The sequence below is a fragment of the Scyliorhinus torazame genome, chromosome 14 (assembly GCF_047496885.1).
Source record: "Scyliorhinus torazame isolate Kashiwa2021f chromosome 14, sScyTor2.1, whole genome shotgun sequence".
NCBI classification, from domain to species: Eukaryota; Metazoa; Chordata; class Chondrichthyes; order Carcharhiniformes; family Scyliorhinidae; genus Scyliorhinus; species Scyliorhinus torazame.
The window spans coordinates 96,300,771-96,313,758 of record NC_092720.1 but is presented as its reverse complement, the minus strand read 5'-3'; the positions used below and the strand labels follow the sequence as shown (position 1 = coordinate 96,313,758).

General features: G+C 50.6%; 1 protein-coding gene across 1 annotated transcript in view; it reads right to left on the bottom strand.

Moving 5' to 3' along the window:
* The window catches only part of prss59 (serine protease 59, putative), a 114,818-nt gene extending 113,414 nt beyond the window's left edge, over nucleotides 1–1,404 (bottom strand). The window contains exon 1 of the mRNA XM_072474522.1: nucleotides 1,111–1,404. Within this exon, the coding sequence (XP_072330623.1) occupies nucleotides 1,111–1,296 (186 nt within the window). The 5' untranslated portion in view covers nucleotides 1,297–1,404. The remainder of the gene's footprint in view (nucleotides 1–1,110) is intronic.
* Nucleotides 1,405–12,988: the final 11,584 nt, after the last annotated feature.

Here is a 12,988-nt window from a genome sequence, read left to right as displayed (position 1 = left end):
CATGGCAAATGCAAGTTAGAGGCTTGCAAGCTCATCGATTGAGCACTGAAATGTTTGGAAGATAAAACGCCTTCTTTGGAAAGAAGTTTAAAGGCCAGCAGAGAGATTAGAAGAGTCAGGACTTGCTACAGGGAGTACAAGGTGCACCAGTCCATTTGAACATTCTTTACCGACAGTTCAATAATATTCCAAACTCATTGATGATGAGTGCCAACTATTTTTGTGCATTGTGTTTTGTTTGCATTAGAACTAGTGTGTATTTCATTTTTATAAGACACTTTGGAGACGAAAATCTTAGGTTAGACATGCATCGATTTTATATATATTTAAACGGGGAAACGTGTTTCGTTCTAAGTAGTATAAATTTAAGTCATGGTTTCCAGCATCACATCAATTACTTCAAATGGGGTATTCCTGTATAAAACAATGTGACATAAGGTCACCGGAGATCGTGGAACAAGAATGTGGAATTTGACTCAGTTACATTTTACTGTAACTGCAAATTGTGGCTGTTTTCTATCCTTTTAAATCCCAGAGGGAAACTTGTGCACGTGCATTTCGGGATTCACAAAGGCAATAGACACATGGTCTCTACAGCATTTATTCGGCCTGAGCTTCCCGCTACTCGATCCAGATATTGGACGGGAAACAGGCAACGTTACCCCATGCTGAGTAACTTATTCCTGTATTACTTCACATATCTCACAGTGAGAATTATAAAAACAAATCTCAGTTGGAACTGGCTCTGTAATGGAAACGTTTGTATATTTTCATTACCATTTCAATAATGCTGCATTAAAGTCGGTTTATCAATGATTGTGCCACGCAATTAAATATATGCTTATTCAATTTCATAAAAATATCTTACATGAACTTGCCAGAGGAGAATTCATTTGGGATCACAAGGACTTGCTACAGGCGTCTTGTTCAAAATCAGCGATATATTTTGAAAATATAATGCTGAAAATCCCATATCCGCTGGCTTATCCGCTGTACATATTTGTAAATCTTTTGTTTAATAGGGAACAACCAATGGACAGTTTATTATTGGCTCAGACCCTCTGAATTCTGGAATGAGCAAAATCTCAACCATGCATTATTAAAGGTTACCTGTTTCCACACCCTCCCATCAGCGACGTTGAAATGATCCAGTCTCTGGACGAACCATTGCTCTGACCCTCTAAAGTGCGGTTTGTGCCGTATAATTCTGAGGTACCTCGAATTATGAAAACCCAAAGCACACCATTCACACGAAACCAAAAGAACAACTGACAGCACAAGGCGAGCCATCCTCATCGCCGCTGCAGCCGAATTACAAACTCCGGCTCATGATCATTATACGAAGACCTTTACCATTGTGATGAAACCTGATGAAAAGCAAAAAAACTGCCTGGATCAGCTGATAAACAGGTCGCCAGAACAGTGGCATCTGGCAGGCGCATCGTGTGCATTCATTTCAACTTACGCTTGTGGTTAATAATGTAACACTCCGAGCGGAATTGGCGGTCAAAGTAACAATCACAATTGTACTGCTTCGGCATCACAACAGACTGGGTGACATCACAAAGCGGTCGGAATTAAGTTAGAAGAATAAGGGATGTGTGTGTTAAACCCTGGCACATTAAATACATCCCTTCCTTTCTCCGCTACTCCTGCCAAATTTCAAATTTGGAACCTGACCCTCCTCCCATGTGTTGCAACGGTGAAAGTGACTGAATCCATGGATTCTAACGGAGCACATCTTAAGATCACTCCCCAGCTATTCCTTTGACTCCTTACTTCTCAGTAAGAAGTCTTACAACACCAGGTTAAAGTCACCAGTTTCTTTCCAATCACTAGCTTTCGGAGCGCAGTTCCTTCCACGGTAAGAATTACTTCTTACTGTGCCCACCCTAGTCCAACGCTGGCATCTCCACATCTCCTAAATTCGCAGCCGTGGTCTAGTTATTGCTGATGTCACTACTTTAGTACCTATCGTACAGGAAATCAAGTGGATTTAAAAAAACAACATATTCTCCAGTTTACCGTGATGTATTCTGTTCATGGTCACAGTCCTATTTTGAATTCGAGTCGCACCTGCAGACCCCAGAGTTTATCAGTCTTGCCACCAGCCTATTAAAACAGGTTTATCATAAATGCTTTGAGCTGGCCAGTCGATGCCAGTCTCCTGGGATCTCAATTAAGAGACTGCTGTAAAAGGTCATTCTGAAATCACTTGGAGTTATCTAGTATTTTTGCTAGATAACCCTAACCCTAACCCCTGGAAATTCATTTAGAAATGCAATTAATGTTGTTGTATATTTCATCTAACTCAATCTGCACATCCTTCTGATCCTTTCACTCTCATCTACTTATCTAAATTTGCTTTAAGGTCATCTACTTTATTTTCTTCAGCTCTCCTAAATAATAGCAAATACACATTCTAATCACAATTGTGTAAAGATGTTTCCCCTGAATTATTTAATGGATTAATTAGTTATATAGATGGGCCTTGGTTTTTGTTTCAAGTTAAAGTATAGCTGTAATGACAAACCATTCGTCGCCTATAAACTTGATGGAACAAAGCTGCTCTATCGTGTATATTTTTTCATCAGAACCTTCTGCTGATCTCTCCACCGGCCATCTGCATAGGCTTGTTTTGCTTATTTCATGTGCCACGGATCTGCCCAGCAACAAGTAGAGATCTGCCTAATAACAGCAGTAACATGAACGTAACATGTCATAATGGAATGGGATCAGCCCAGCAGCCGATATTATGGGTCTGTCCAGCAACAGGTAGAAATGTTTCTCGTGGGGACTTCCGGGTGCGGCTATGCAGAGCTAGGGCGCATATTCGGCAGCTCCCGCTTGGAACGGACTTTTGGGCTCTTTTACAGGGCCCCCACAGCATTTGTTTGACATTTCCCGGTGTGGCAAGAAGACTGCAGCATTCCCCTGACGGTGTCCCCCAGGAATGTTGTGTCTTTTGGCTGCCAGACCCGGCAGAAACAGTGAAGGATTTGGCTTGAGCTGCAGCAATAGACAGAGGCCCCTTCCAGCATGCAGGCGGGGGAAGGGCAAGCTTAAAGCTGCAATCTGACTTGACTCTATCAAAGGTGAATTCTAGCAGCAGAGGGAACAACTGTGAAAGGATCAACCAAGGCCATTGAAGAGGCGGGGACGAGGCTTCTGGTGGCGGCCATGGAGGAGTAGGTCGCGCATTCGGCAGCTCCCGTCTGGAACCGACTCTCAGACCTTTTTCAGGGGTTTCCATAGACTTTTTGGGGCAGACTGGTGAAGCAAACACTGCCAACTTCTATGAAACGGACCAGAAGTGTAACGGCCAAAGGAGCGGCACTGGAGCAACAGGGAGAAGCGAGGGAAAGAAAACAAAATGTCGGCGGCTAGGGACAAAGGGGAGCTGCAGGAGTTCATCAAGCGCTGCTTCGAGGAGCAGCGCGAGGAGATGCGCAAAGAGATGTTGGCGCCTATGCTTTCGGCAATTGAAGGACTCGGGATCACGCAGAAGGCCCATGAAGCTAAGATCCAGGAGGTACAGAAAAGAGTCAGTCAGAACGAGGACGAGCTCGTGGGCCTGGCGGTGAGAGTGGAGCAGAACGGGGCGCTACACAAGAGGTGGGCGGGAAGACTCGAGGACCTGGAGAACAGGTCGAGGAGAAAGAATCTGCGAATCCTGGGTCTCCCTGAGGGAGTGGAGGGGGCTGATGCCGGGGCATACGCGAGCACGATGCTCGAGGCGATGATGGGCACGAAGGCCCCTTCGAGGCCACTGGAGTTGGACGGGGCACATCGGGTGCTGGCGAATGAGCCCCAGGCAAATGAGCCGCCAAGGGCGATGGTGGTGAGGTTCCACCGGTTCACGGACAGAGAGTGGGTCCTGAGATAGGCCAAGGAGCGGAGCAGTAAGTGGGACAATGCAGAGATCCGAATATACCCGGACTGGAGCACGGAGGTTGCAAAGCGGAGAGCGGGTTTCAACCGGGCCAAAGCGGCGTTGTACCGGAAAGAAGTGAAATTCGGAACGCTGCAGCCAGCGCGACTGTGGGTCACATACAAGGGCCAACACTATTACTTTGAAACGCCTGAGGAGGCATGGACCTTTGTACAAGCCGAAAAGTTGGACTCTAACTGAGGGTTTGTGAGGGTGGGGGGGATGTTTTGGGGTTTGATGTGTGATGGTTGTTGTATATAGGGGGTCAATCCCGCGCAGGAAATGTTACATGGGCTGGGGGAGAGAGACAAGGCCGCGACAGGAGCTGCGCCAGAGGCGGCGGAGCGGGCTTTGGAAAGCGCGGGGTTTTTCCCGCACGCGGGAAGAAAGGCGGGAAGGGGAACGAAGGAATGCATATGGATTGGGAGACTCCCACGCGGGGAGGTCAATGGGACGGCGGGGGAAGCCGGAGTCAGCAGGCGTCAGCTGACTTATGGGAGTGACATGGGGGGAGCAAAAAAGCTAGACAGGGGTCTAGCGGGGGGGGGGGGGGGGGAGAGGGGGGGGGGGGAGAGGGGGGGGAGGGGGGGGAAGGGTTGGTGCTGCACTGGCCGAAAGGGAATGGGACACAGAAGAGGTGGTCGGGACGGGGGTCCCCCCTCTGGGGGACTGGAGGGTGAGGGAGGCGTGGACACGGGACTGGCCCAGAAAAGGAGATGGCTAGTCGGCGGGGCGTCGGGGGGGGGGGAGGGGGGGGGGTGAGAGCCCCTCCAATCCGGCTGATAACGTGGAATGTGAGGGGCCTGAATGGGCCGGTGAAGAGGGCTCGAGTGTTCGCGCATTTAAAGGGACTGAAGGCGGACGTGGCCATGCTCCAAGAGACACATCTGAAGGTGGCGGACCAGGTCAGGTTAAGAAAGGGATGGGTAGGACAGGTATTCCACTCGGGACTGGACGCGAAGAATAGAGGGGTGGCAATATTGGTGGGAAAGCGGGTGTCATTTGAGGCCAAGACTATTGTAGCGGACAATGGAGGGCGATATGTAATGGTGAGCGGTAGGCTGCAAGGGACGTGGGTGGTGTTGGTAATGTATACGCCCCGAACTGGGATGATGCAGGATTCATGAAGCGCATGTTGGGGCGCATTCCGGACCTGGAGATAGGAGGCCTGATAATGGGAGGGGACTTCAATACAGTGTTGGACCACTCCAAATCAAGGACTGGAAAGAGGCCGGCGGCGGCCAAGGTACTTAGGGGGTTTATGGATCAGATGGGGGAGTGAACCCATGGCGATTTGCAAGGCCGCAGGCCAGGGAATTTTCTTTCTTCTCCCATGTACACAAAGCCTACTCCCGGATAGATTTCTTTGTTCTGGGTAGGGCGCTCATCCCGAGGGTGGAGGGGACGGAGTATTCGGCTATAGCCGTTTCGGACCATGCCCCGCACTGGGTGGAACTGGAGCTGGGAGAGGAGAGGGACCAACGCCCGTTGTGGCGGCTGGATGTGGGACGGCTGGCGGACGAGGTGGTGTGTGGGAAGGTGAGGGGGTGTATCGAAAGGTACTTGGAGGCCAACGACAACGGGGAGGTGCGGGTGGGGGTGGTATGGGAGGCGTTGAAGGCGGTGATCAGGGGAGAGCTCATTTCCATTAGGGCTCACAGGGAGAAGACAGAGGGTATGGAAAGGGAGAGGTTAGTGGGGGAGATTTTGAGAGTGGACAGGAGATACGCAGAGGCCCCGGAGGAAAGATTACTTGGAGAAAGACGGCTCCAGATGGAGTTTGACCTGTTGACCACAGGGAAGGCGGAGGCACAGTGGAGGAAAGCGCAGGGGGCGACCTACGAGTATGGGGAAAAGGCTAGTCGGATGCTGGCACACCAGCTCTGTAAGAGGATGGCAGCGAGGGAAATAGGGGGAGTCAAAGATGGAAGGGGAGCCACGGTTCGGAGTGCGACGAAAATAAACGAGGTATTCAAGGCCTTTTGTGAAGAGCTGTACAGATCCCAGCCCCCAGCGGGGGAAGAGGGGATGAGACGATTCCTAGATCAGCTGAGATTCCCAAGGGTGGAGGAGCAAAAGGTGGCTGGTTTGGGCGCACCAATTGGGTTGGAGGAGCTGAGCAAGGGTTTGGGGAGCATGCAGGTGGGGAAGGCCCCGGGACCGGACGGATTCCCGGTGGAGTTCTACAGGAAGTACGCAGACCTGTTGGCCCCGCTACTGGTGAGGACCTTTAATGAGGCAAGAGAGGAGGGGACCCTGGCCCCGACAATGTCGGAAGCGACAATTTCTTTGTCCTAAAGCGGGTCAAGGACCCACTGCAATGTGAATCGTACAGGCCGATCTCGCTCCACAATGTGGATGCAAAGTTGCTGGCAAAAGTGCTGGCCACGAGGATCGAGGACTGTGTCCCGGGGGTAATCCACGAGGACCAAACGGGATTTGTAAAGGGCACGCAACTAAACACCAATGTGCGGCGGCTCTTAAACGTGATAATGATGCCATCGGAGGAGGGAGAGGCAGAGATAGTGGCAGCTATGGACACGGAGAAGGCCTTTGACCGAGTAGAGTGGGAGTACCTCTGGGAGGTGCTGCGTAGGTTTGGGTTCGGGGTAGAGTTTATCAATTGGGTTAAGCTCCTTTACAGAGCCCCGATGGCGAGTGTAGTGATGAACCGGCGGAGGTCGGAGTACTTTCGACTGTACCGAGGGACGAGGCAGGGGTGCCCCCTGTCCCCCCAGTTGTTCGCATTGGCGATCGCACCATTGGCCATGTCATTGAGGGAGTCTAATAAATGGAAGGGGGTGGTCCGAGGGGGAGAAGAGCATCGGGTGTCGCTATATGCGGATGACCTGTTGCTGTTGCGGATCCAATGGAGGGGATGGTGGAGGTCATGCAGACTCTAAGGGAGTTTGGGGAGTTTTCGGGCTATAAGCTCAATGTAGGGAAGAGTGAGCTCTTTGTATTACAGGCGGGGGACCAAGAAAGAGGGATAGGGGACCTACCGTTGAGGAGGGCGGAGGGGAGCTTTCGGTATCTGGGGATCCAGATAGCCAGGAGTTGGGGCACCCTACATAAACTGAATCTGACGAGGTTGGTGGAGTAAATGGAGGAGGATTTCAAAAGATGGGACATGTTACCGCTCTCGCTGGCGGGTAGAGTGCAGTCGGTCAAAATGGTGGTCCTTCCGAGGTTTCTGTTTGTGTTTCAGTGCCTTCCCATCGTGATCACTAAGGCCTTTTTTAAGAGAGTAGGCAGGAGTATTATGGGGTTTGTGTGGGCGAATAAGACCCCGAGAGTAAGGAGAAGGTTCCTGGAACGCAGTAGGGACCGAGGAGGGTTGACGCTGCCAAACCTGGGGAGCTACTACTGGGCAGCAAATGTGGTGATGATCCGCAAGTGGGTTATGGAGGGAGAGGGGGCGGCATGGAAGAGGATGGAGATGGCGTCCTGTAAAGGAACGTGCCTGGGGGCGTTGGTGATGGCACCGCTGCCGCTCTCGCCGACAAAGTATACCACGAGCCCGGTGGTGGCCGCAATGCTAAGGATCTGGGGCCAGTGGAGACGGCACCGGGGTGCAATGGGAGCATCGGTGTGGTCCCCGATCAGGGGTAACCACCGGTTTGTCCCGTGGAAGATGGACGGGGGGTTCCAGAGCTGGCATTGGGCGGGGATTGGAAGAATGGGGGACCTGTTCATCGACGGGACGTTTGCGAGCCTAGGGGCACTGGAGGAGAAGTTCAAGTTACCCCCGGGAAATGCCTTTAGATAGATGCAGGTGAGGGCTTTTGTGAGGCGACAGGTGAGGGAATTCCCATTGCTCCCGGCACAAGAAGTTCAAGACAGGGTGATCTCGGGTGTATGGGTCGGGGAGGGCAAGGTGTCGGAAATACACCAGGAGTTGAAAGAAGAGGGGGAAGCGCTGGTAGAAGAGTTGAAGGGTAAATGGGAGGAGGAGCTGGGCGAGGAGATCGAGGAAGGTCTGTGGGCTGATGCCCTAGGTAGGGTTAATTCCCCCTCCTCGTGTGCCAGGCTCAGCATGATACAATTTAAGGTGGTCCACAGAGCGCACTTGACGGGGGCGAGGTTGAGTAGGTTCTTTGGGGTAGAGGGCAGATGTGGAAGGTGCTCAGGGAGCCCGGCGAACCATGTCCATATGTTTTAGAACATAGAACATAGAACATAGAACAATACAGCGCAGTACAGGCCCTTCGGCCCACGATGTTGCACCGAAACAAAAGCCATCTAACCTACACTATGCCATTACCATCCATATGTTTATCCAATAAACTTTTAAATGCCCTCAATGTTGGCGAGTTCACTACTGTAGCAGGTAGGGCATTCCACGGCCTCACTACCCTTTGCGTAAAGAACCTACCTCTGACCTCTGTCCTATATCTATTACCCCTCAGTTTAAAGTTATGTCCCCTCGTGCCAGCCATATCCATCCGCGGGAGAAGGCTCTCACTGTCCACCCTATCCAACCCCCTGATCATTTTGTATGCCTCTATTAAGTCTCCTCTTAACCTTCTTCTCTCCAACGAAAACAACCTCAAGTCCATCAGCCTTTCCTCATAAGATTTTCCCTCCATACCAGGCAACATCCTGGTAAATCTCCTCTGCACCCGCTCCAAAGCCTCCACGTCCTTCCTATAATGCGGTGACCAGAACTGTACGCAATACTCCAAATGCGGCCGTACCAGAGTTCTGTACAGCTGCAACATGACCTCCCGACTCCGGAACTCAATCCCTCTACCAATAAAGGCCAACACTCCATAGGCCTTCTTCACAACCCTATCAACCTGGGTGGCAACTTTCAGGGATCTATGTACATGGACACCTAGATCCCTCTGCTCATCCACACTTTCAAGAACTTTGCCATCAGCCAAATATTCCGCATTCCTGTTATTCCTTCCAAAGTGAATCACCTCACACTTCTCTACATTAAACTCCATTTGCCACCTCTCAGCCCAGCTCTGCAGCTTATCTATATCCCTCTGTAACCTGCTACATCCTTCCACACTATCGACAACACCACCGACTTTAGTATCGTCTGCAAATTTACTCACCCACCCTTCTGCGCCTTCCTCTAGGTCATTGATAAAAATGACAAACAGCAACGGCCCCAGAACAGATCCTTGTGGTACTCCACTTGAAACTGTACTCCATTCTGAACATTTCCCATCAACCACCACCCTCTGTCTTCTTTCAGCTAGCCAATTTCTGATCCACATCTCTAAATCACCCTCAATCCCCAGCCTCCGTATTTTTTGCAATAGCCTACCGTGGGGAACCTTATCAAACGCTTTGCTGAAATCCATATACACCACATTAACTGCTCTACCCTCGTCTACCTGTTCAGTCACCTTCTCAAAGAACTCAATAAGGTTTGTGAGGCATGACCTACCCTTCACAAAGCCATGCTGACTATCCCTGATCATATTATTCCTATCTAGATGATTATAAATCTTGTCTCTTATAATCCCCTCCAAGACTTTACCCACTACAGACGTGAGGCTCACCGGTCTATAGTTGCCGGGGTTGTCTCTGCTCCCCTTTTTGAACAAAGGGACCACATTTGCTGTCCTCCAGTCCTCTGGCACTATTCCTGTAGCCAATGGTGACATAAAAATCAAAGCCAAAGGTCCAGCAATCTCTTCCCTGGCCTCCCAGAGAATCCTAGGATAAATCCCATCAGGTCCCGGGGACTTATCTATTTTCAGCCTGTCCAGAATTGCCAACACCTCTTCCCTACGTACCTCAATGCCATCTATTCTATTAGCCTGGGGCTCAGCATTCTCCTCCACAACATTATCTTTTTCCTGAGTGAATACTGACGAAAAATATTCATTTAGTATCTCGCCTATCTCTTCAGACTCCACACACAATTTCCCATCCCTGTCCTTGACTGGTCCTACTCTTTCCCTAGTCATTCGCTTATTCCTGACATACCTATAGAAAGCTTTTGGGTTTTCCTTGATCCTTCCTGCCAAATACTTCTCATGTCCCCTCCTTGCTCGTCTTAGCTCTCTCTTTAGATCCTTCCTCGCTACCTTGTAACTATCCATCGCCCCAACCGAAACTTCACACTTCATCTTCACATAGGCCTCCTTCTTCCTCTTAACAAGAGATTCCACTTCCTTGGTAAACCACGGTTCCCTCGCTCGACGCCTTCCTCCCTGTCTGACCGGTACATACTTATCAAGAACACAGCAGTAGCTAATCCTTGAACAAGCCCCACTTATCCAGTGTGCCCAACACTTGCAGCCTACTTCTCCACCTTATCCCCCCCAAGTCACGTCTAATGGCATCATAATTGCCCTTCCCCCAGCTATAACTCTTGCCCTGCGGTGTATACTTATCCCTTTCCATCATTAACGTAAACGTCACCGAATTGTGGTCACTGTCCCCAAAGTGCTCTCCTACCTCCAAATCCAACATCTGGCCTGGTTCATTACCCAAAACCAAATCCAACGTGGCCTCGCCTCTTGTTGGCCTGTCAACATATTGTTTCAGGAAACCCTCCTGCACACACTGTACAAAAAACGACCCATCTATTGTACTCGAACTATATCTTTTCCAGTCAATATTTGGAAAGTTAAAGTCTCCCATAATAACTACCCTGTTACTTTCACTCATATCCAGAATCATCTTCGCCATCCTTTCCTCTACATCCCTAGAACTATTAGGAGGCCTATAAAAAACTCCCAACAGGGTGACCTCTCCTTTCCTGTTTCTAACTTCAGCCCATACTACCTCGGAAGAAGAGTCCCCATCTAGCATCCTCTCCGCCACCGTAATACTGCTCTTGACTAGCAGCGCCACACCTCCCCCTCTTTTGCCTCCTTCTCTGAGCTTACTAAAACACCTAAACCCCGGAACCTGCAACATCCATTCCTGTCCCTGCTCTATCCATGTCTCCGAAATGGCCACAACATCGAAGTCCCAGGTACCAACCCATGCTGCCAGTTCCCCTACCTTGTTTCGTATACTCCTGGCATTGAAGTAGACACACTTCAAACCACCTACCTGAACACTGGCCCCCTCCTGCGACGTCAAATCTGTGCTCCTGACCTCTATACTCTCATTCTCCCTTACCCTAAAACTACAATCCAGGTTCCCATGCCCCTGCTGCATTAGTTTAAACCCCCCCAAAGAGCACTAACAAATCTCCCCCCCAGGATATTTGTGCCCCTCAGGTTCAGATGTAGACCATCCTGTCTGTAGAGGTCCCACCTTCCCCAGAAAGAGCCCCAGTTAACCAGAAATCTGAATCCCTCCCGCCTGCACCATCCCTGTAGCCACGTGTTTAAATGCTCTCTCTCCCTATTCCTCATCTCACTATCACGTGGCACGGGCAACAACCCAGAGATAACAACTCTGTTTGTTCTAGTTATGAGCTTCCATCCTAGCTCCCTGAAAGCCTGCCTGACATCCTTGTCCCCTTTCCTACCTATGTCGTTAGTGCCAATGTGGACCACGACTTGGGGCTGCTCCCCCTCCTCCCTAAGGACCCGGAAAACACGATCCGAGACATCACGTACCCTTGCACCTGGGAGGCAACATACCAAACGTGAGTCTCTCACGCTCCCACAAAATCTCCTATCTGTGCCCCTGACTATAGAGTCCCCAATTACTAATGCTCTGCTCCTCTCCCTCCTTCCCTTCCACTCCACCAGAATTTATTGGTGAGGGTCTTCCCAGACGTCCGCGGGTCGACTTCCTGTTCCCGCCTAAAAAAACTAATTTTAAAAAAAAAGAAAAATTCTCAGCTCCTACTGAAATTGACTAACCAGCCAGCTCCACTCCCGCCAAAATCGACTGGCCTGCCCCTGCAAAGACAAGTGCTTTTAAAGGTCAGACTTACCTCCCAGCAACCACTTCCGCAATGCTCCCGCTGAAACTGACTCACCAGCTGTTCTCACGCCGAAATCGACTGGCCTGCCCCTGCAAAGACAAGTGCTTTTAAAGGACAGACTTACCTCCCAGCAGCCACTTCCGCAATGCTCCCGCTGAAACTGGCTCACCAGCTGTTCTCACGCCGAAATCGACTGCCCGGCACTGGAGGGGTTCTGGTGAGGAGTGGCGGGAGCAATATCTCAGGTGGTGAAAGTCCGGGTCAAGCCAAGCTGGGGGCTAGCAACATTTGGAGTAGTGGACGAGCCGAAGGAGGCGAAAGAGGCCGGAATTCTGGCCTTTGCGTCCCTAGTAGCCCGGCGAAGGATCTTGCTAATGTGGAAGGAGGCGAAGCCCCCCAGCCTGGAGGCCTGGATAAATGATATGGCTGGGTTCATAAAGTTGGAGAGGATTAAGTTCGCCTTGAGAGGGTCTGTGCAGGGGCTCTACAGGTGGTGGCAACCGTTCCTAGACTATCTCGCGGAGCGTTAGAGGAAGGTCGGTCAGCAGCAGTAGCAACCTTGCGGGGGGGGGGGGGGGGGGGGTGGAGGGGACGTCCTGGGAGGGGGGGGGGGAAGCGGGGAAAGGGGTGACTGCCTGGGAGGGTGGATGAGCAAGAGATAACATGAAGGGTTGAGGAAACTGGCACGTACGGGTGAGGGCCAGTGTACAAAGCTGTGTAAATATATCATTTTGCCATGTATATACCTTGCTCTGCGAGATTTCTCGTTTTTTTTGTTACGGGGAGGGGGGTTATTGTTTGTAAGGGAGAAAAATTGTGTTAAAAAACTTTAATAAATATACTTTAAAAAAAAAATATGTTTCTCGTGACAGCAGTAGCCAGCAAAGGTGTAATGAGATACGATTTTAGCAGTAATAAAATGCAGGTCTCATGTCAAGCGATATATAGTTACCAGCACCCTCAGAAGCAGAGAGGCAGTTTACAGCTTGTGGTAGTATGTATTAGGGGTCATGTGGGACTGGAAGCCCTAATGTCATTGGCTGACAGATCCCGGGTCCTGGTTGGCCGTTGACCTCTAGCTCCGCCCTGATGGCGGAGTATAAGAAGCCGGAGTCCTCCCCCGCAGGCCATTCTACTATCGAGCTGCGGGGGAACAGACACGCTTAATAAAGCCTCATCGACTTCACTCTATTCGTCTCACG